General features: G+C 36.4%; 1 protein-coding gene across 1 annotated transcript in view; it reads right to left on the bottom strand.

Moving 5' to 3' along the window:
* The window catches only part of KRT222 (keratin 222), a 161,809-nt gene that overhangs the window by 39,368 nt on the left and 100,426 nt on the right, over positions 1-22,015 (bottom strand). The window contains exons 5-6 of the mRNA XM_053698477.1: positions 20,264-20,434; positions 9,940-10,068 (exon numbers count right to left, since the gene is read on the bottom strand). Coding sequence (XP_053554452.1) covers positions 9,940-10,068; positions 20,264-20,434 — 300 coding nt within the window. The remainder of the gene's footprint in view (positions 1-9,939; positions 10,069-20,263; positions 20,435-22,015) is intronic.

The following is a 22,015-nucleotide window of genomic DNA, read 5'->3' on the forward strand; positions in this document are numbered from 1 at the left end:
GTCTAGTCAAAAGTAAACTTTTATGATTCAGATAAAGCATGCAATTCTAAGCAACTTTCTAATTTACTCCAATTATCAATTTCACTGTGTTCTCTTGGTATCTTTATTTGAAAAAGCACGAATATATGCTTAGGAGCTGGCCCATTTTTGTTTCAGCACCTGAGTAGCACTTACTGATTGGTGGCTAAATTTAGACAATAATCAGCAAGCACTACCCAGGTCCTGAACCAAAAATAGGCCGGCTTCTAAGCTTACATTCTTGCTTTTCTAAATAAAGATACCAAGGCCTAGATTTAGGCCTAGATTTAGAGTTGGGCGGTAGCCGTGAAAACCAGCGTTAGAGGCTCCATATCGCTCGTTTTAGCCTACCGCCGGTATTTGGAGTCAGTCAGGAAAGGGTCTAACGCTCACTTTCCAGCCGCGACTTTTCCATACCGCAGATCCCCTTAAGTCATTTGCGTATCCTATCTTTTCAATGGGATCTTTCTAACTCCGGTATTTAGAGTCGTGGCTGAAGTGAGCGTTAGAAATCTAACGACAAAACTCCAGCCGCAGAAAAAAGTCAGTAGTTAAGAGCTTTCTGGGCTAACGCCGGTTTATAAAGCTCTTAACTACTGTGCTCTAAAGTACACTAACACCCATAAACTACATATGTACCCCTAAACCGAGGTCCCCCCACATCGCCGCCACTCGATTACATTTTTTTAACCCCTAATCTGCCGACCGCCACCTACGTTATACTTATGCACCCCTAATCTGCTGCCCCTAACACCGCCGACCCCTATATTATATTTATTAACCCCTAATCTGCCCCCCACAACGTCGCCTCCACCTGCCTACACTTATTAACCCCTAATCTGCCGAGCGCACCGCACCGCTATTATAATAAAGTTACTAACCCCTAATCCGCCTCACTCCCGCCTCAATAACCCTATAATAAATAGTATTAACCCCTAATCTGCCCTCCCTAACATCGCCGACACCTAACTTCAAGTATTAACCCCTAATCTGCCGATCGGAGCTCCCCGCTACTCTAATAAATTTTTTAACCCCTAAAGCTAATTTTAACCCTAACCCTAACACCCCCCTAAGTTAAATATAATTTTATTCTAACGAAATAAATTAACTCTTATTAAATAAATTATTCCTATTTAAATCTAAATACTTACCTGTAAAATAAACCCTAATATAGCTACAATATAAATTATAATTATATTATAGCTATTTTAGGATTTATATTTATTTTACAGGCAACTTTGTATTTATTTTAACCAGGTACAATAGCTATTAAATAGTTAAGAACTATTTAATAGCTAAAATAGTTAAAATAATTACAAAATTACCTGTAAAATAAATCCTAACCTAAGTTACAATTAAACCTAACACTACACTATCAATAAATTAATTAAATAAAATACCAACAATTATCTACAATTAAACCTAACACTACACTATCAATAAATTATTTAAATACAATATCTACAATTATCTACAATTAAACCTAACACTACACTATCAATAAATTATTTAAATACAATATCTACAAATAAATACAATTAAATAAACTAACTAAAGTACAAAAAATAAAAAAATATTTACAAACATTAGAAAAATATTACAACAATTTTAAACTAATTACACCTACTCTAAGCCCCCTAATAAAATAACAAAGCCCCCCAAAATAAAAAAATGCCCTACCCTATTCTAAATTAAAAAAGTTCAAAGCTCTTTTACCTTACCAGCCCTTTGCGGGGCATGCCCCAAAGAATTCAGCTCTTTTGCCTGTAAAAAAAACACATACAATACCCCCCCCAACATTACAACCCACCACCCACATACCCCTAATCTAACCCAAACCCCCCTTAAATAAACCTAACACTAAGCCCCTGAAGATCTTCCTACCTTATCTTCACCATACCAGGTTCACCGATCGGTCCTCGGAAGTGTTGATCCAAGCCCAAGCGGGGGGCTGAAGAGTGACGTCCATCCTCGGGCTGAAGTCTGGATCCAATCGGCAGCTGAAGAAATCCATCATTGGGCTGAAGTCGGAAGTCCATCATCGGGATGAAGTCTTCTATCAAGCCGCATCTTCAATCTTCTTTCTTCTGGAGCGGAGCGGAACCATCTTCTTCCAAGCCGACGCGGAACATCCTCTTCAACCGACGACTAGACGACGAATGACGGTTCCTTTAAATGACGTCATCCAAGATGGCTTCCCTCGAATTCCGATTGGCTGATAGGATTCTATCAGCCAATCGGAATTAAGGTAGGAATATTCTGATTGGCTGATGAAATCAGCCAATCAGAATCAAGTTCAATCTGATTGGCTGATCCAATCAGCCAATCAGATTGAGCTCGCATTCTATTGGCTGATCGGAACAGATTAGGTCGGCAGATTAGGGGTTAATAAGTGTAGTTAGGTGGAGGCGACGTTGGGGGCAGCAGATTAGGGGTTAATAAATATAATATAGAGGTCGGCGATGTTAGGGCAGCAGATTAGGGGTACATAGGGATAATGTAAGTAGCGGAGGTTTACGGAGCGGCAGATTAGGGGTTAATAATAATATGCAGGGGTCAGCGATAGCGGGGGCGGCAGAATAGGGGTTAATAAGTGTAAGGTTAGGGGTGTTTAGACTCGGGGTACATGTTAGAGTGTTAGGTGCAGACGTAGGAAGTGTTTCCCCATAGCAAACAATGGGGCTGCGTTAGGAGCTGAACGCGGCTTTTTTGCAGGTGTTAGGTTTTTTTTTAGCTCAAACAGCCCCATTGTTTCCTATGGGGGAATCGTGCACGAGCACGTTTTTGAAGCTGGCCGCGTCCGTAAGCACCGCTGGTATCGAGAGTTGAAGTTGCGTTAAATATGCTCTACGCTCCTTTTTTGGAGCCTAACGCAGCCATTCTGTGAACTCTCAATACCAGCAGTATTTAAAAGGTGCGTTAGCTACGCACCCCTTTGGCCGCAGAACTCTAAATCTAGGCGTTAGAGTTTGGCGGTAGCCATCAAAACCAGCGTTAGAGGCTCCTAACGCTGGTTTTAGGCTACCGCCGGTATTTGGAGTCAGTCAGGAAAGGGTCTAACGCTCACTTTCCAGCCGCGACTTTTCCATACCGCAGATCTCCTTACGTCAATTACGTATCCTATCTTTTCAATGGGATCTTTCTAACTCCGGTATTTAGAGTCGTTTCTGAAGTGAGCGTTAGAAATCTAACGACAAAACTCCAGCCGCAGAAAAAAGTCAGTAGTTAAGAGCTCTCTGGGCTAACGCCGGTTTATAAAGCTCTTGACTACTGTACTCTAAAGTACACTAACACCCATAAACTACCTATGTACCCCTAAACCGAAGCCCCCCCACATCGCCGCCACTCTAAAAAATTTTTTTAACCCCTAATCTTCCGCTCTGTACACTGCCGCCAACTACGTTATCCCTATGTACCCCTAATCTGCTGCCCCTAACACCGCCGACCCCTCAACGTCGCCTCCACCTGCCTACACTTATTAACCCCTAATCTGCAGAGCGGACTGCACCGCTACTATAATAAAGTTATTAACCCCTAATCCGCCTCACTCCCGCCTCAATAACCCTATAATAAATATTATTAACCCCTAATCTGCCGATCGGAGCTCACCGCTACTCTAATAAATTTTTTAACCCCTAAAGCTAATTTTAACCCTAACACCCCCCTAAGTTAAATATAATTTTATTCTAACGAAATAAATTAACTCTTATTAAATAAATTATTCCTATTTAAATCTAAATACTTACCTGTAAAATAAGCCCTTATATAGCTACAATATAAATAAAAATTATATTATAGCTATTTTAGGATTTATATTTATTTTACAGGTAACTTTGTATTTATTTTAACCAGGTACAATAGCTATTAAATAGTTAATAACTATTTAATAGCTAAAAAAGTTAAAATAATTACAAAATTACCTGTAAAATAAATCCTAACCTAAGTTACTATTAAACCTAACACTACACTATCAATAAATTAATTAAATAAACTACCTACAATTATCTACAATTAAACCTAACACTACACTAGCAATAAATAAATTAAATACAATTCCTACAAATAAATACAATTAAATAAACTAACTAAAGTACAAAAAATAAAAAATAACTAAGTTACAAAAAATAAAAAAATATTTACAAACATTAGAAAAAAATTACAACAATTTTAAACTAATTACACCTACTCTAAGCCCCCTAATAAAATAACAAAGCCCCCCAAAATAAAAAAATGCCCTACCCTATTCTAAATTACAAAAGTTCAAAGCTCTTTTACCTTACCAGCCCTGAACAGGGCCCTTTGCGGGGCATGCCCCAAAGAATTCAGCTCTTTTGCCTGTAAAAAAAAACATACAATACCCCCCCCCAACATTACAACCCACCACCCACATACCCCTAATCTAACCCAAACCCCCCTTAAATAAACCTAACACTAAGACCCTGAAGATCTTCCTACCTTGTCTTCACCTCGCCGGGTATCACACCGATCCGTCCGGGCTCCAAAATCTTCATCCAAGCCCAAGTGGGGGCTAGACATCCATCATCCGGCGGCTGAAGAGGTCCAGTAGAGGCTCCAAAGTCTTCATCCTATCCGGGAAGAAGAGGCGATCCGGACCGGCAACCATCTTGATCCAAGCGGCATCTTCTATCTTCATCCGATGAGGACCGGCTCCATCTTGAAGACCTCCACCGAGGACCCATCTTCTTCTTCCGACGACTTCCCGATGAATGACGGTTCCTTTAAGGGACGTCATCCAAGATGGTGTCCCTCGAATTCCGATTGGCTGATAGGATTCTATCAGCCAATCGGAATTAAGGTAGGAAAATTCTGATTGGCTGATGGAATCAGCCAATCAGAATCAAGTTCAATCCGATTGGCTGATTCAATCAGCCAATCAGATTGAGCTCGCATTCTATTGGCTGATCGGAACATCCAATAGAATGCGAGCTCAATCTGATTGGCTGATTGAATCAGCTAATCGGATTGAACTTGATTCTGATTGGCTGATTCCATCAGCCAATCAGAATTTTCTTACCTTAATTCCGATTGGCTGATAGAATCCTATCAGCCAATCGGAATTCAAGGGATGCCATCTTGGATGACGTCCCTTAAAGGAACCTTCATTCGTCGGGAAGTCGTCGGTGAAGATGGATGTTCCGCGTCGGCGGGATGAACATGGATCCGGAAGAAAGAAGATTGAAGATGCCGTTGATAGAAGTCTTCAGCCGGATCATGGACCTCTTCAGCTCCCGCTTGGATGAAGACTTCAGCCGGATCATGGACCTCTTCAGCTCCCGCTTGGATGAAGACTTCAGCCGGATCATGGACATCTTCAGCCCCCCGCTTGGGCTTGGATCAAGACATCGGAGGAGCTCTTCTGGATCGATCGGTGAACCTGGTATGGTGAAGATAAGGTAGGAAGATCTTCAGGGGCTTAGTGTTAGGTTTATTTAAGGGGGGTTTGGGTTAGATTAGGGGTATGTGGGTGGTGTGTTGTAATGTTGGGGGGGGGGTATTTTATGTGTTTTTTTTACAGGCAAAAGAGCTGAATTCTTTGGGGCCTTCCCCCGCAAAGGGCCCTGTTCAGGGCTGGTAAGGTAAAAGAACTTTGAACTTAATTTAGAATAGGGTAGGGCATTTTTTTTATTTTGGGGGTCTTTGTTATTTTATTAGGGGGCTTAGAGTAGGTGTAATTAGTTTAAAATTGCTGTAATATTTTTCTGATGTTTGTAAATATTTTTTTATTTTTTGTAACTTAGTTCTTTTTTATTTTTTGTACTTTAGTTAGTTTAGTTCATTGTATTTATTTGTAGATATTGTATTTAATTAATTTATTGATAGTGTAGTGTTAGGTTTAATTGTAGGTAATTGTAGGTATTTTATTTAATTTATTTATTGATAGTGTAGTGTTAGGTTTAATTGTAACTTAGGTTAGGATTTATTTTACAGGTAAATTTGTAATTATTTTAACTATTTTAGCTATTAAATAGTTCTTAACTATTTAATAGCTATTGTACCTGGTTAAAATAAATACAAAGTTACCTGTAAAATAAATATAAATCCTAAAATAGCTATAATATAATTATAATTTATATTGTAGCTATGTTAGGGTTTATTTTACAGGTAAGTATTTAGCTTTAAATAGGAATAATTTATTTAATAAGAGTTAATTAATTTTGTTAGATTTAAATTATATTTAACTTAGGGGGGTGTTAGTGTTAGGGTTAGACTTAGCTTTAGGGGTTAATACATTTATTAGAATAGCGGTGAGCTCCAGTCGGCAGATTAGGGGTTAATGTTTGAAGTTAGGTGTCGGCGATGTTAGGGAGGGCAGATTAGGGGTTAATACTATTTATTATAGGGTTAGTGAGGCGGATTAGGGGTTAATAACTTTATTATAATAGCGGTGCGGTCCGCTCGGCAGATTAGGGGTTAATAAGTGTAGGCAGGTGGAGGCGACATTGTGGGGGGCAGATTAGGGGTTAATAAATATAATATAGGGGTCGGCGGTGTTAGGGGCAGCAGATTAGGGGTACATAGGGATAATGTAAGTAGCGGCGGTTTACGGAGCGGCAGATTAGGGGTTAATAATAATATGCAGGGGTCTAAACTACTTTATCCAGGACTGGAGGAGTCCCAGGTGGGTGGATTGTGGACTTTTTAGAGAGTTTCCTATTGGTGGTACCTGGTGGTACTACAAATGTGTGGTAGGTTTCACAGAGATGTTAGTGGAGTAGTTGATCTAAAGGATTTTGGTTGTGGTGGGATTCTGTCAGTGGATGGGTTAATTAAATAACGTGATATTAGGGTGGGGGTTTCCAACTGATGTTGGGGTTATGTTTTTTAAATAATCCAGATTTATTAGGAAGCATTTTATTATTACCTTTTTATGTCCTTTTAAGAAAAGATTAACATACTGGATTAACGACAACGATTTGCACCAAAGTAGAAAAAGCATTATTGTTTTTTTGTTGCAAGACTGGAATCTAGTTATTTTCTGTCTTACAATATCATACTATCCAGAGTGACATTTCTAGTATCTAGTTTAATCATTAAAAAACAAACAAACAGAGCAATGCTTAAATGGACACGAAACCCCAATTTTTCTTTCATGATTCAGATAGAGCATGCAATTTTAAACAATTTTATAATTTACTTCTATGATCAAATTTTCTAGATTCTCTGGGGCATATTTATCAAGGTCTGGCCGACCTGATCCGACACTGCGGATCAGGTCTGCCAGACCTCACTGAATACGGCAATCAATACGCTCGCCATATTCAGCATTGCAACCAGCAGCTCACAGGAGCTGCTGGTGCAACGCCGCCCCCTGCAGACTCGCGGCCAATGGGCCTCCAGCAGGGTGTGTCAATCAACCCAATCATACTCGATTGGGTTGTATTGTGGCGATGTCTGTCCGCCTGCTCAGAGCAGGCGGACAAGTTATGGAGCAGCGGTCTTTGTGAATCAGGGGCCATCAAGCTCCATACGGAGCTTGTTAAAAAGAGCCCTCTGTATCTTTTGTTAAAAAAGCTCATAATCACGCATGTGTCTGGAGCACTATATGGAAGCAGTTTTGCAGTGGGCAGACGAGGGTAGCTGTCATGAACCTTGTCCACCCAGCCTAGCAGTGAGTGGGCAGCAGTACGCTGCCCACATTTAACATTGCATAATTGTGCAATGCCGTCCCCTTCTTGTGTGTGGCCAATTGTGCACAAGAGGGGGCTGTCAATCATCCCAATATGAAACAATCTGGATTATTGCAATCCACCACCATAAGTGTCACAGAGAGGTTACGTAGCAGTGGTTTTAAGACTGCTGATACTTAACTAGTGTTTTAGGCTCGCTCTGAATAAGCCTTCAGTGCTGTGGCTCTGAAGCTGCTACCGCAGCTTGATAAATGGAGCCCATAGAGTCTTGTGAGGTTGCTTGAAGTGCCCTGTTTTAAAGGGACACTGAACCCAAAAATTTTCTTTTTGTGATTCAGATAGAGTAAGCAATTTTAAACAACTTTCTTATTTACTCCTATTATCAATATTTCATCGTTCTCTTGCTATCTTTGTTTAAAAAAGAAGGCATCTAAGCTAAGGAGCCAGACAATTTTTGGTTTAGACTCTGGACAGCACTTGTTTATTGGTGGGTGAATTTATCCACCAATCAGCAAGAACAACCCAGATTGTTCAAAAAACGTACATTCTTACTTTTCAAATAAATATACCAAGAGAAGGAAGAACATTTGATAATAGGAGTAAATTAGAAAGTTGCTTGAAATTGCATGCAATATCTGAATCACGAAAGAAAAAATTTGGGTTCAGTGTCCCTTTAAGGTGATATTATGTCCTAAATTTATTAAGTATCGCTTCCCCTGTAAATGCAAAGTTTCATTAGTGGACTTCCTGCCAGTAACATCTATAGTTGTGTGAGGTGCCTAATACATGATATTTCACACCTCAAACGCTAACTGTAAGCAACTCAGAAAAACAATAATTACAATTGTAACGCTCAAGAAACATATTTCAAGTGGAGAGCAATATTGCAATATTCCGTTGACTGGTATTACTGAGTGGAGTACAAATATCACGCTCGCGTAAGCGCAACATTGCAGTTGCGGCGCCAAATGCTCATGAGCCTCATTTTCATGCTGGCAGCCACAGCAAGACACCTAGTGCAGCCCAGGGGGCAAATCGTGCAGCATTGAGCAGCAATAAATAAACATATACTGTATGTATATGCTTATATACATATATATTTATGTACACTGCTAATATGTTTATATATACATAATGACACATAAATACAGTATATAGTATATAAGCATATGCATATATATATATATATATATATATATATATATATATATATATATATATTTATATATTTATAGTGAAAACACATCCCCTCACTTTAACCCCTTATAACTGATTTGTGCATCTTTATATTTCATCTTAATGTACTGTCCTCTTTATTTTGAGGGTAATTGAGGTAATTTTTTTTTATTAACCAGAAGTCTGATCTCTGGTTAATAATATCTAGCGCTAAGTGTAAAAGTGAGCATTTACTTATTATTGATTACCATGATTATTTAATCATGGTAGCATTATCCATCCACTTGTAATTGCTGGTTATTTAACATGCAGGCTAATTTTCCCCTTTATGTTGCACGTTAAAGGGACACTAAACCCAAATGATTTCTTTCATGATTCAGATAGAGAATGCAATTTTAAGCAACTTTCTAATTTACTCCTATTATCAATTTTTCTTCATTCTCTTGCTATCTTTATTTAAAAAGCAGGAATGTGATGCATAGCAGCCAGCCCATTTTTGGTTGAGAACCTGGATTATGCTTGCTCATTGGTGGGTAAATGTAATCCTCCAATAAGCAAGCGCTATCCATGGTGCTGAACCTAAAATGGGCTGGCTGCTAAGATCTACATTCCTGCCTTTAAAATAAAGATAGCAAGAGAATGATGAAAAATTGATAATAGGAGTAAATTAGAAAGTTGCTTAAAATGTCATGCTCTATCTGAATCGTGAAAGAAAAAATTTGGGTTCAATGTCCCTTTAAGATAGCGCCTCACTTGTAATCTAGCCCTTACTGTGCAACAACTGGTGCAGATATATAATGAACACCAATAAATATCTGCTGTATAAAGGAAAAACATGGCTTTTATTTTTTTTAAATGAATGAATCAACGTAATTATCTGTAACTCTCCCCAATTCCTGTTCTACTCTATAGAAAGCATCCATTAAAGAATAGAATAAGTGAGGTTACGCACAATAACATAGGAATTAGAGAGGCTGTTAGGGCATCTAGCACACAAAACCGTAAGACCTGCAATTTTATCAAATTTTTCAGTGTAACACTATTTTAATAATAAACATTTGATGGACTATTATTCTGGAATATCTGAAATAAATACCAGTGCTTGCAAAGACTCAATTTCAGCCTGGAAGTGTTTCCACTGGCGTCTGGTTTCAGTCAGCAAAGCTCTGGCTTCCCTCAATTCCTCTTTGTCTTTCTCCATTTTGTGTCTTGCTTCTTCTTCCAACTGTATGAGAATACAACAGTGATAAAAAGCTCCTAAGCATGCACACCTACTTCAGTGACCTCTGTGGTGAATATTTCTATACTCACTTCCTATGTAATATCCTATATATCCTAAGAAAATTCACTAGAATATTAATAAATCAGATACACATCAGGCTGTCTCTTTAGAGAGTTATTTGAATTATCAGTGAATCTAATCTATTATCTTGCCACACATTTGCAACTCTTAGGAAATGTAACTCATGCTTCTTATATTTGTTGACATCTTATTTGGTCAAAGTAAAAAATTAATAAAGGTTTCCTTTGGTCACCTGCATAAAATGTTATTTGAGCAAGGTCAGTGGGGCAGTGTTACAGTTAAGATTTTTAACTTTTACTTTTATATTTACATATTATGTCTGTTTGAGGACAGTTTAGCTACACTAATGCTTCCAGACATTTAAGCCTATATATTTAATATATATTAAATGTAAGAAAGTAAATTTTTGATCAAGGGTGATATATTGCCCCTTTTGAAAGACTGTTCTTCTGGAATAGTATTGGAGAAAAAAAGGCAGGGATTACAAGTGGAGTGTTATTGATAGCTCAGGGGAAACTATCAATATTGCAGAGCCTTACAAACATAGCACACAACCTGATATTACAATTGAAGTCCATGGTAAAAAAAAGAATTAGCAGAGAATGTTAGCTTGGCTGACATTTTTTAAGTGTGCTCTAAATACTTTCAATATCTTAACATTTTTCATGATGTAAGTGGTCAGTTATGCATTGCACTTAAGCGCAACACATAACAGCGCTACAAAATTAGACCAAAATTAAAACTGTTAGGGCTACAATAAAAGTAAAACCAAACACATGGGAAACAAATGAAAATAAAGTATTTCACACACATATATACATTGGGGCAGATTTTTTATTTTTTTTTGCTCGTGTGCAAAGCTTGCTTAAAGTAAACTTTTAACAGGGGTGTGTAATACAAGTTGAAAGTAAATTGTTTGCACGAGAGCGAAACCCGATGCAAGCTATCTTTAGGACTTCGGGTATCGCTAATGTTCTTTTCAAAATATATATATTTATATTTATATATATATACTGTGTGTATATATATATAAATATATATATATATATATATATATAGAGAGAGAGAGAGAGAACAGAAGATCCCCAAAGGAGGACAAAAAGAGGCCGATGCTTCATCCAAGGTCAGTTCAAAGCAAGTTTATAGCAAAGTGCTAGTACATAGGTGAAGCCAAGACATTAACACCTGACGCGTTTCGCGTATGCGCACATGCGCTTCATCAGATATATATATATATATACATTGTAACTTTTAACTTTTAATATTTATATGAATATTTTTATCAGATAGGGTATATATGAGTGTAATACTTTATTTTAATGTATTTATGTTGTATTTGGTGCACATTTTTTTTCTACCTCTTGCACTTTATGCTAGGTCTTCACTCACGCAAACCCGACACACGCTAATTCAGTTTGTGCAGCACTTGTAATCTATACTGTTTTAAAAGTAAAATATATGTATTTTCTATATATAAAAAGTGTTTTAAAGAGATATGATATATAACAAGGTGTTGAATTTGGAAGGATTTAAAAATGTATATGTATATGTGTGCATTTGTATGTTTGTATGTATACAGTATCTGTAGGATTGTGCGTGTACATACTGCCTGTACTGTATGTGTATGTATGTGTGCATATACATGTACACAAGTACACATACTTACACATATATGCATATGTACATGCAAATACACAGAAATATATATGTTCACATTTGAGTGTTTCCAAATCCAACACTTTGTCTTATAGCATATCTCTTTAAAGCACTTTTGAAACATTTATTTTAATGAAATACATATATTTTACTTTTAGATTTATTTCTAAACCAAAGTTTGCGTTAGTGTACCTTTGGATTAGCGCACCTTTGAGTTAACGCTTGATCGAAAGCCAAGAGCTACGTTTTGCAACACACCAAATAGAAGTCTATTAGGTGAAGTATTTATCCAACCTATAAATGTTATCGCGCCTGAGGCTTTTACTTGGGAGCTACCATTTTACTTTCAACTTGTAATATGAGCACAAAAATAAAGAGCACTATTGATTTAACTTGAATGGTGTTAGATCTCAATAGCGCTAATATTTTTCCGCTCCACTTGTAATCTAGGTCATTAATGGTTTATATCGTACATTTTAATGTATGTGCCTACTTTTTTAATAGGTAAAGTATAAAATGCCTAATTTAGGCCTCTTTTTAAATAGTTGTTAATAATGAATTTTCGATAGCTGTTAATCGTTAAAATTGTAGTTTAATGATTAATGTCTATTTGCAGTTTGTAGAGTACAGATTTTTAAGCTTAGCATTTTCTAAATATTGGCAGTGATTTGGTTTTATCAACTTACAGTGACATCAATGGGAAATTCTAAATGATAACTTGAATTAAGTTTAGACTGCACAAATTATTGTTTAACATTAACAACTGGGGAACTTTGGCCAAAAGCCATGGGCACAATTATGTGTATAAATGTTAGCAATTAAAAACAAAACAAAAAAAAAACATAATTTATGTAAGAACTTACCTGATAAATTCATTTCTTTCATATTAGCAAGAGTCCATGAGCTAGTGACGTATGGGATATACATTCCTACCAGGAGGGGCAAAGTTTCCCAAACCTTAAAATGCCTATAAATACACCCCTCACCACACCCACAATTCAGTTTAACGAATAGCCAAGAAGTGGGGTGATAAGAAAAAAGTGCGAAAGCATATAAAATAAGGAATTGGAATAATTGTGCTTTATACAAAATCATAACCACCACAAAAAAAGGGCGGGCCTCATGGACTCTTGCTAATATGAAAGAAATGAATTTATCAGGTAAGTTCTTACATAAATTATGTTTTCTTTCATGTAATTAGCAAGAGTCCATGAGCTAGTGACGTATGGGATAATGACTACCCAAGAAGTGGATCTTTCCACACAAGAGTCACTAGAGAGGGAGGGATAAAATAAAGACAGCCAATTCCTGCTGAAAATAATCCACACCCAAAATAAAGTTTAACGAAAAACATAAGCAGAAGATTCAAACTGAAACCGCTGCCTGAAGTACTTTTCTACCAAAAACTGCTTCAGAAGAAGAAAATACATCAAAATGGTAGAATTTAGTATGCAAAGAGGACCAAGTCGCTGCTTTGCAGATCTGGTCAACCGAAGCTCCATTCCTAAACGCCCAGGAAGTAGAAACTGACCTAGTAGAATGAGCTGTAATTCTCTGAGGCGGAGTTTCACCCGACTCAACATAGGCAAGATGAATTAAAGATTTCAACCAAGATGCCAAAGAAATGGCAGAAGCTTTCTGGCCTTTTCTAGAACCGGAAAAGATAACAAATAGACTAGAAGTCTTACGAAAAGATTTCGTAGCTTCAACATAATATTTCAAAGCTCTAACAACATCCAAAGAATGCAACGATTTCTCCTTAGAATTCTTAGGATTAGGACATAATGAAGGAACCACAATTTCTCTACTAATGTTGTTGGAATTCACAACTTTAGGTAAAAATTCAAAAGAAGTTCGCAACACCGCCTTATCCTGATGAAAAATCAGAAAAGGAGACTCACAAGAAAGAGCAGATAATTCAGAAACTCTTCTGGCAGAAGAGATGGTCAAAAGGAACAAAAAACTTTCCAAGAAAGTAATTTAATATCCAATGAATGCATAGGTTCAAATGGAGGAGCTTGAAGAGCCCCCAGAACCAAATTCAAACTCCAAGGAGGAGAAACTGACTTAATGACAGGCTTTATACGAACCAAAGCTTGTACAAAACAATGAATATCAGGAAGAATAGCAATCTTTCTGTGAAAAAGAACAGAAAGAGCAGAGATTTGACCTTTCAAGGAACTTGCGGACAAACCCTTATCTAAACCATCCTGAAAACAAATGAACAACTCTCTCTTCAGAAGAGGCCAAGACTGAAGAGCTCTGAAAATTGCACGGAGTTCCAAAATATTGATCGGAAATCTCACCTCCTGAGATTCCCAAACCCCTTGTGCCGTCAGATACCCCCACACAGCTCCCCAACCTGTAAGACTTGCATCTGTTGAGATTATAGTCCAGGTCGGAAGAACAAAGAAGCCCCCTGAACTAAACGATGGTGATCTGTCCACCATGTCAGAGAGTGTTGTAAAATCGGTTTAAAGATATTAATTGAGATATCTTTGAGTAATCCCTGCACCATTGGTTCAGCATACAGAGCTGAAGAGGTCGCATGTGAAAACGAGCAAAGGAGATCGCATCTGATGCGGCAGTCCTAAGACCCAACATTTCCATGCATAAGGCTACCAAAGGGAATGATTGTGACTGAAGGTTTTGACAAGCTGATATCAATGTTAAACTTCTCTTGTCTGACAAGGACAGAGTCATAGACACTGAATTTATCTAGAAACCTAAAAAGGTTACCCTTGTCTGAGGAATCAATGAACTGATTGGTAAATTGATCCTCCAACCATGAACTTGAAGAAACAACACAAGTCGATTTGTATGAGATTCTTCGAAAATGAGAAGACTGAGCAAATACCAAGATATCGTCCAAATAAGGAAATACCAAAACCCTATTCTCTGATTACAGAAAGAAGGGCACCGAGAACCTTTGAAAAAAATTCTTGGAACTGAGGCTAAGCCAAACGGTAGAGCCACAAAACTGGTTATGCTTGTCTAAAAAGAGAATCTCAGACACTAAAAGTGATCTGGATGAATCGGAATATGCAGATACACATCCTGTAAATCTATTGTAGACATATAATGCCCTTGCTAAACAAAAGGCAGGATAGTCCTACAGAAACCATCTTGAATGTTGGTATCCTAACATAACGATTCAATAATGATAGATCCGGAACTGGTCTGAAGGAATTGACCTTCTTTGGTACAATGAAGAGATAAAATAAAACCCCAGCCCCTGTTCCAGAACTGGAACTGGCATAAATACTCCAGCCAACTCTAGATCTGAAACACATTTCAGAAATGCTGAGCCTTTGCTGTGTTAACTGGGACACGGGAAAGAAAAGAATCTCTTAGCAGGAGGCCTTAACTTGAAGCCAATTCTGTACCTTTCTGAAACAATGTTTCTGAAACCAGAGATTAAGAACGGAAGTGATCCAAATTTCTTTGAAGAAAACGTAATCTGCCCCATACCAGCTGAGCTGGAATAAGGGCCGCACCTTCATAGGTACTTAGGAGCTGGCTATAGGTTTCTATAAGGCTTGGATATATTCCAAACTGGAAATAGTTTCCAAACTGATACCGCTCCTGAGGATGAAGGATCAGGCTTTTGTTCCTTGTGAGGAAAGGAACGAAAATGATTATTTACCCTGGAAAGAAAGGGAAAGCAAAGTTGACTTAGAAGACATGTCAGCATTCCAAGTTTAATCCATAAAGCTATTCTAGCTAAAATAGCTAGAGACACATACCTGACATCAACTCTAATGATATCAAAAGATGGTATCACCAATAAAATTATTAGCATGTTATAGAATAAAAATAATGCTATAAAATTATGATCTGTTACTTGTTGCGCTAAAGCTTCTAACCAAAAAGTTGAAGCTGCAGCAACATCCGCTAAAAATATAGCAGGTCTAAGAAGATTACCTGAACATAAGTAAGCTTTTCTTAGAAAGGATTCAATTTTCCTATCTAAAGGATCCTTAAATGAAGTACTATCTGCCGTAGGAATAGTAGTACATTAGCAGGAGTAGAGACAGCCCCATAACCTTAGGGATTTTTGTCCCAAAAAACTCTAATCTGTCAGATGGCACAGGATATAATTTGCTTAAACGTCTAGAAGGAGTAAATGAATTACCCAAATTATTCCATTCCCTGGAAATTACTTCAGAAATAGCATCAGGGAGATAAAACACTTCTGGAATAACTACAGGAGATTTAAAAACCTTATTTAAACGTTTACATTTAGTATCAAGAGGACCAGAATCCTCTATTTCTAATGCAAATAACACTTCTTTAAGTAAAGAACGAATAAATTCCATCTTGAACAAATACAAAGATTTATCAGCATCAACCTCTGAGACAGAAACCTCAGAACCAGAAGAACCATTATCAGTATCAGAATGATGATGTTCATTTAAAAATTCATCTGAAAAAAGAGAAGTTTTAAAAGACTTTTATGTATACTAGAAGGAGAAACAACAGACATAGCCTTCTTAATGGATTTAAAAAAATAAAATCTCTTATGTTATCAGGAACACTCTGAAAATTAGATGTTGACGGAACAGCAACAGGTAATGTAACAGTACTAAAGGAAATTTTATCTGCATTAATAAGTTTGACATGACATGCAATACAAATAACAGCTGGAGAAACAGATACCAAAAGTTTATAGCAGATACACTTAGCTTGGTAGCTCCAGCATTGTGCAGTGATTTTCCTGAAGTATCTTCTGACTCAGTTGCAACGTGGAACATCTTGCAATATGTAAAAGAAAAAAACAACATATAAAGCAAAATTGATCAAATTCCTTAAATGACAGTTTCAGGAATGGGAAAAAATGCCAAAGAACAAGCTTCTAGCAACCAGAAGCAATAAAAAATGAGACTTAAATAATGTGGAGACAAAAGTGACGCCCATATTTTTTCGCGCCAAATAAGACGCCCACATTATTTGGCGCCTAAATGCTTTTTGGCGCCAAAAATGACGCCACATCCGGAACGCCGACATTTTTGGCGCAAAATAACGTCAAAGAATGACGCAACTTCCGGCGACACGTATGACGCCGGAAACGGAAATAGAATTTTTGCGCCAAAAAAGTCCGCGCCAAGAATGACGCAATAAAATGAAGCATTTTCAGCCCCCGCGAGCCTAACAGCCCACAGGGAAAAAGTCAAATTTTAAGGTAAAAAATGTTAAATTAAAATGCATTATCCCAAATATGAAACTGACTGTCTGAAAAATAAGGAAAGTTGAACATTCTGAGTCAAGGCAAATAAATGTTTGAATACATATATTTAGAACTTTATAAACAAAGTGCCCAACCATAGCTAGGAGTGTCACAGAAAATAAGACTTACTTACCCCAGGACACTCATCTACATATAGCAGATAGCCAAACCAGTACTGAAACGAGAATCAGCAGAGGTAATAGTATATATAAGAGTATATCGTCGATCTGAAAAGGGAGGTAAGAGATGAATCTCTACGACCGATAACAGAGAACCTATGAAATAGACCCCTTAGAAGGAGATCACTGCATTCAAATAGGCAATACTCTCCTCACATCCCTCTGACATTCACTGCACGCTGAGAGGAAAACCGGGCTCCAACTTGCTGCGGAGCGCATATCAACGTAGAATCTAGCACAAACTTACTTCACCACCTCCATCGGAGGCAAAGTTTGTAAAACTGAATTGTGGGTGTGGTGAGGGGTGTATTTATAGGCATTTTAAGGTTTGGGAAACTTTGCCCCTCCTGGTAGGAATGTATATCCCATACGTCACTAGCTCATGGACTCTTGCTAATTACATGAAAGAAACATTGTTGCAGAATAAAAAGACATATAACCTCTTAATATCACATAACATATACTTTAATAATATGTTTTTACACTGCATTAAAGTATAATAAATCAGAAAAAAATTACCTCAAAGTAGAAAGTAAACAGCATTAAATTAAAAACAGTAAACAATATTAAAATAAACATATATGTAAGTTTTAACAAAGAGAAAATAAGGTTTTGTGTGTCCAAAGGGTAAAACAAAAAGATGTGTATGTGCGTAACTGATTTGTGTGTAAACCTACTACTAACATTTCCAAACTACCACTATTCACTAAAGCTCTTCCACCCACAATCCTGACCTGTCTATCGCAAAAAGTTGATCATAGTTATATGAGTATATGGTTTTCATTCTGACATTAACAAAAGTTGGCTTTTTACACCAAAAACGCAATCAATTATGGTTACTACCTGACAAGTTTTTGTGCACTGGAAAAAGAAATGCAAAAGTATGTGAAATGTGCATCAAACAAACAGGGCCACTAATAATAAATAGGGATGAGCGAATGTGTTTATATTCAAATTTGAATGTTAGAGTGAATGTTATTGTAGAAATTCAATTTACACTTTTTTAATCGAACGTTGACAAGAATGAATATTCTCAAAAATTCTACAATCGAATGCTATTTACAGTTTTTGAATGTCACTTTCGAATTTGAATGTTCATAATTAGATTGAATGTCCACATTCGAAATTTTGAATGTAACATTTGATTTAACAAATACTATTCAGAAGTTCAATAGTTAATGTGGTAGAGAATTTAGTAAATTGATACATAATAGATATAAATATATAAATTTGAATGTTTCTATTTCGAATAATACATAATTCGAATATGATATTTAAAGAAAGCATTAGAAATACTATTACATATATATAAATTCAATTTTTTTTAATTTGAATATTGCATAATTCGAATACATGAAACGAATGTTACAATGTTGTACAAACATTCGAAATTAACGAACTAATGTGTTAAATTTGTTTCATTTTTCGAATGTTGCAAAACATTCGCCCATAACTAGTAATAAATTATCCCTGTAATTGCCCATTTGCACATCCTGTTAGGTTCAAAACCCAAATAAACAGCTTTAACTTAACATTTTTCATTCAAAAATATTTTTAGCATGTGCAAACACTGCACTTTCATATGCATTCTTGAAAATTTTAAAGTTTTCTGTCTCTTTGATGACACAATTGTATAAGACCATCAATCATTTTTTAAAATCTTTGTATAAGTTTTTGGGAAAAATTGTCAAGCAAATATGGAACATTTTTTTCCCATACAAGAATGGTTATATCTTCTAGTGAAGAAACTTCATAGAAATGACTAATAGCAGTTACTACGCTAAGGTATTCTTACCTTGAATATGTTAAAGGAAAATCTGTAAATTTGTAAAAAGAAAGTCTAGATGACCTAATATATTGTGAATTTTGTTTATTTCACCCTCATTCTTACATCTTACACATTGCAAAGCATTAAAGGGACACTGAACTCAATTGTTTTCTTTTGTGATTCAGATAGAGCATGCAATTTTAAGCAACTTTCTAATTTACTCCTATTATCAAATTTTCTTCATTCTCTTGGTATATTTATTTGAAAAGCAACAATGTAAGTCTAGATGCCGGCCCATTTTTGGTGAACAACCTGGGTTGTTTTTACTGATTGGTGGATAAATTCACCCAATAAACAAGTGCTTAGCTTATATGCCTTCTTTTTCAAAAAAAGATAGCAAGAGAACGAAGAAAAATTGATAATAGGAGTAAATTAGAAAGTTGCTTAAAATTGCTTACTCTATCTCAATCACAAAAGAAAACATGTGGGTTCAGTGTCCCTTTAAGTTTCACATCTGTAAGGATAAATACTAATGATATTACTTTAAAAACATTAAAGGGATATGAAACCCATTTTTTTTTCTTTCATGATTCAGATAGAACATGCAATTTTAAGCAACTTTCTAGTTTACTCATGTTATCAATTTTATTTCATTCTCTTGGTGTATTTATTTTAAAAGCAGGAATGAAAGCTTAGGGGTAGTGCTTGCTGGGGAGTGCTTGCTGATTGGTGGCTAAATTAATCTTTTTCAAATAATGATACCAAGAGAACAAAGAAAAATTGATAATAGGAGAAAAATAAAAAAGTTGCTTAAAATTGCCTACTCTATCTGAATTATAAAATAAATTTTTTTGGTTTCATATCCCTTTAAGCATGAAAAAGAGAACATTTATTTAATACACATATGTTTAAGTGAGCTGGGATACAGGTCGCTTGCGTTAAACATCTGTTCTCTGTCTAACAATTATGTTATCAGAAAATCCTGTATAAAAGGCCTTTCCCTTATTTACATGTTAAGCAATGTCAGGCCTATTGCTAAGATAGGAAGTGTAAGAATTCAATAGGTAATAAAAGTAAAACATTACAAAGCGTACTGAATTTAGACAGCTGTATTGCATGCTGTATATTGTTATGTTCTTCTGCAGTGGAAGTGACACTCCCACACCGGCAAATGTTACACTGAATAGGGAATAGAGAACAGATCGTCAGGAGAGGCTGAGTCAGTGCTTAGCAGATAATGACTCTGCATCCCTTCTGGGAAGGGGCCTGCATGTGTAAAACAGTTACCTGGATGTTGTGAGGAATGTCGTTGTATATCTGATTGTTGCTGATGAGAGTTTCATAGTGTGTCCTAATTTCATTGAGCAGCTGGGACAGTTCCATCCTATTTCCATCCTCCACCTTGGCAATGTGAATCTTATCGATAGGATGAATTAACTGCTGCACAGCTAGGACTGCCTGCAGTGTGAGAGAGAGGGGGAGAGAGGGAGAGGGGGAATGAGAGAGGGAAAAGGGGAGGTAGAGAGAGAAAGAAAAAGTAAATTAAGGGAAGGATAGAAAAACAGAATTTAGGGAAAAGTGAAGGCAGATTAACAAGAGAAAAAGAAGGATGAATTCAATTTATAGAAAAAGTTTGGGAAGAAGATGGGCGAAAGATGAATGCGGGAAGGAAGCAAGATTAGGATTAAGGGCCAATAAAAGTATGGGAAATAGAGGATAAAGGGTTAAAGAATAAAAAAAATGAGAAAATGACAAAAGTGTTAAATTGTGGAAGAGGTAGATGAATTTGCAGATAACATAATGAATAGTTTGAAAATAGGAAAGATGGGAAGGGGAACAAAGCAAACACAGAGTCAGATTACAAGTGGCATGCCATTTAGCACTTCCGCTCGAGCATTATCTTCGCTAGAAGTAATCCTTTTGCACGCGTGTTACCAGTTGAAAGTAAAGAGTTTTTCACACAAGCAAGAAGCAATAGTGTTTAGATGAGTGCAACTGTATGTTAAAAAGTATTTATGTTGTGTTTAGCACAACCGTTTTTTAATGCACTACCCTTTACACAAGAGCTTCAGTTGCGATAATCTGGCAAGTGTAAAATGCAATTGCTTACTTTCAACTTGTAATACGAGCACTCTTTTTAACACATGCAAAATGATGAAAAAACCCGATATCGTTTGTGTGCAAAAGTTAGCACACCACTTGTAATCTAGTCGACAATATTTAATATGCACTAATATTCCCCAATGCACATCTATTTTATTTTAATTGATATGTGGCCTTCCTGTGGTATCTAATGGTTATAACAGTCGTCAAAGCATTAATATTTGTAGAGAAGAATAATCACGTGTGTTTTTTGTCATCATAATACAAGTTTTGTGTACTTCAATAAAAATATTTGAGTGAGTGAGTAATAATAATAAAAAAAAAGTTAACAGTATGTTGTGCTCCATATGGGGCAAAAGAACAGCCAAACACAGGCAGTCCCACCTGGCAACTGCTGCCAAGTAGATTACAGTTTAATAGCTGGTAGAACTGAACTATAACCAGCAGAAAAATACAGGTAAATGAGCATTCTAAAGTAAAAAATGAATTGTTCTATTTTATTAAAACTAATTTATTATTATTTATAAAACTAATTCCAGTATTACTATTTTTAACCCCTGCAAATGGTTTAACCAATATAGTCAAAGCCACTTACTCAAAGTGCTCCAAACCAAATAAGGTTAAAGCCAGTCTGTAGTATGATTATATTAAGCACGGCTGTCTGTTGTATGATTATAAATTATATTAAAGGGACATTATACACTCATTTTTACTTTGCATAAATGTTTTGTAGATGATCTATTTATAGCCCATAAAGTTTTTTTTTTTTTTTTTAAATGTATAGTTTTGCTTATTTTTAAATAACATTGCTCTGATTTTCAGACTCCTAACCAAGCCCCAAAGTTTTATGAGAATACCGACAGCTACCTACTCCAGCTTGCTCCTGTTTGTGTAAAGGGTCTTTTAATATGCAAAAGAAGGGGGAGGGGGGAGTGT

The sequence above is a fragment of the Bombina bombina genome, chromosome 1 (genome assembly GCF_027579735.1).
Source record: "Bombina bombina isolate aBomBom1 chromosome 1, aBomBom1.pri, whole genome shotgun sequence".
Classification (NCBI taxonomy): domain Eukaryota; kingdom Metazoa; phylum Chordata; class Amphibia; order Anura; family Bombinatoridae; genus Bombina; species Bombina bombina.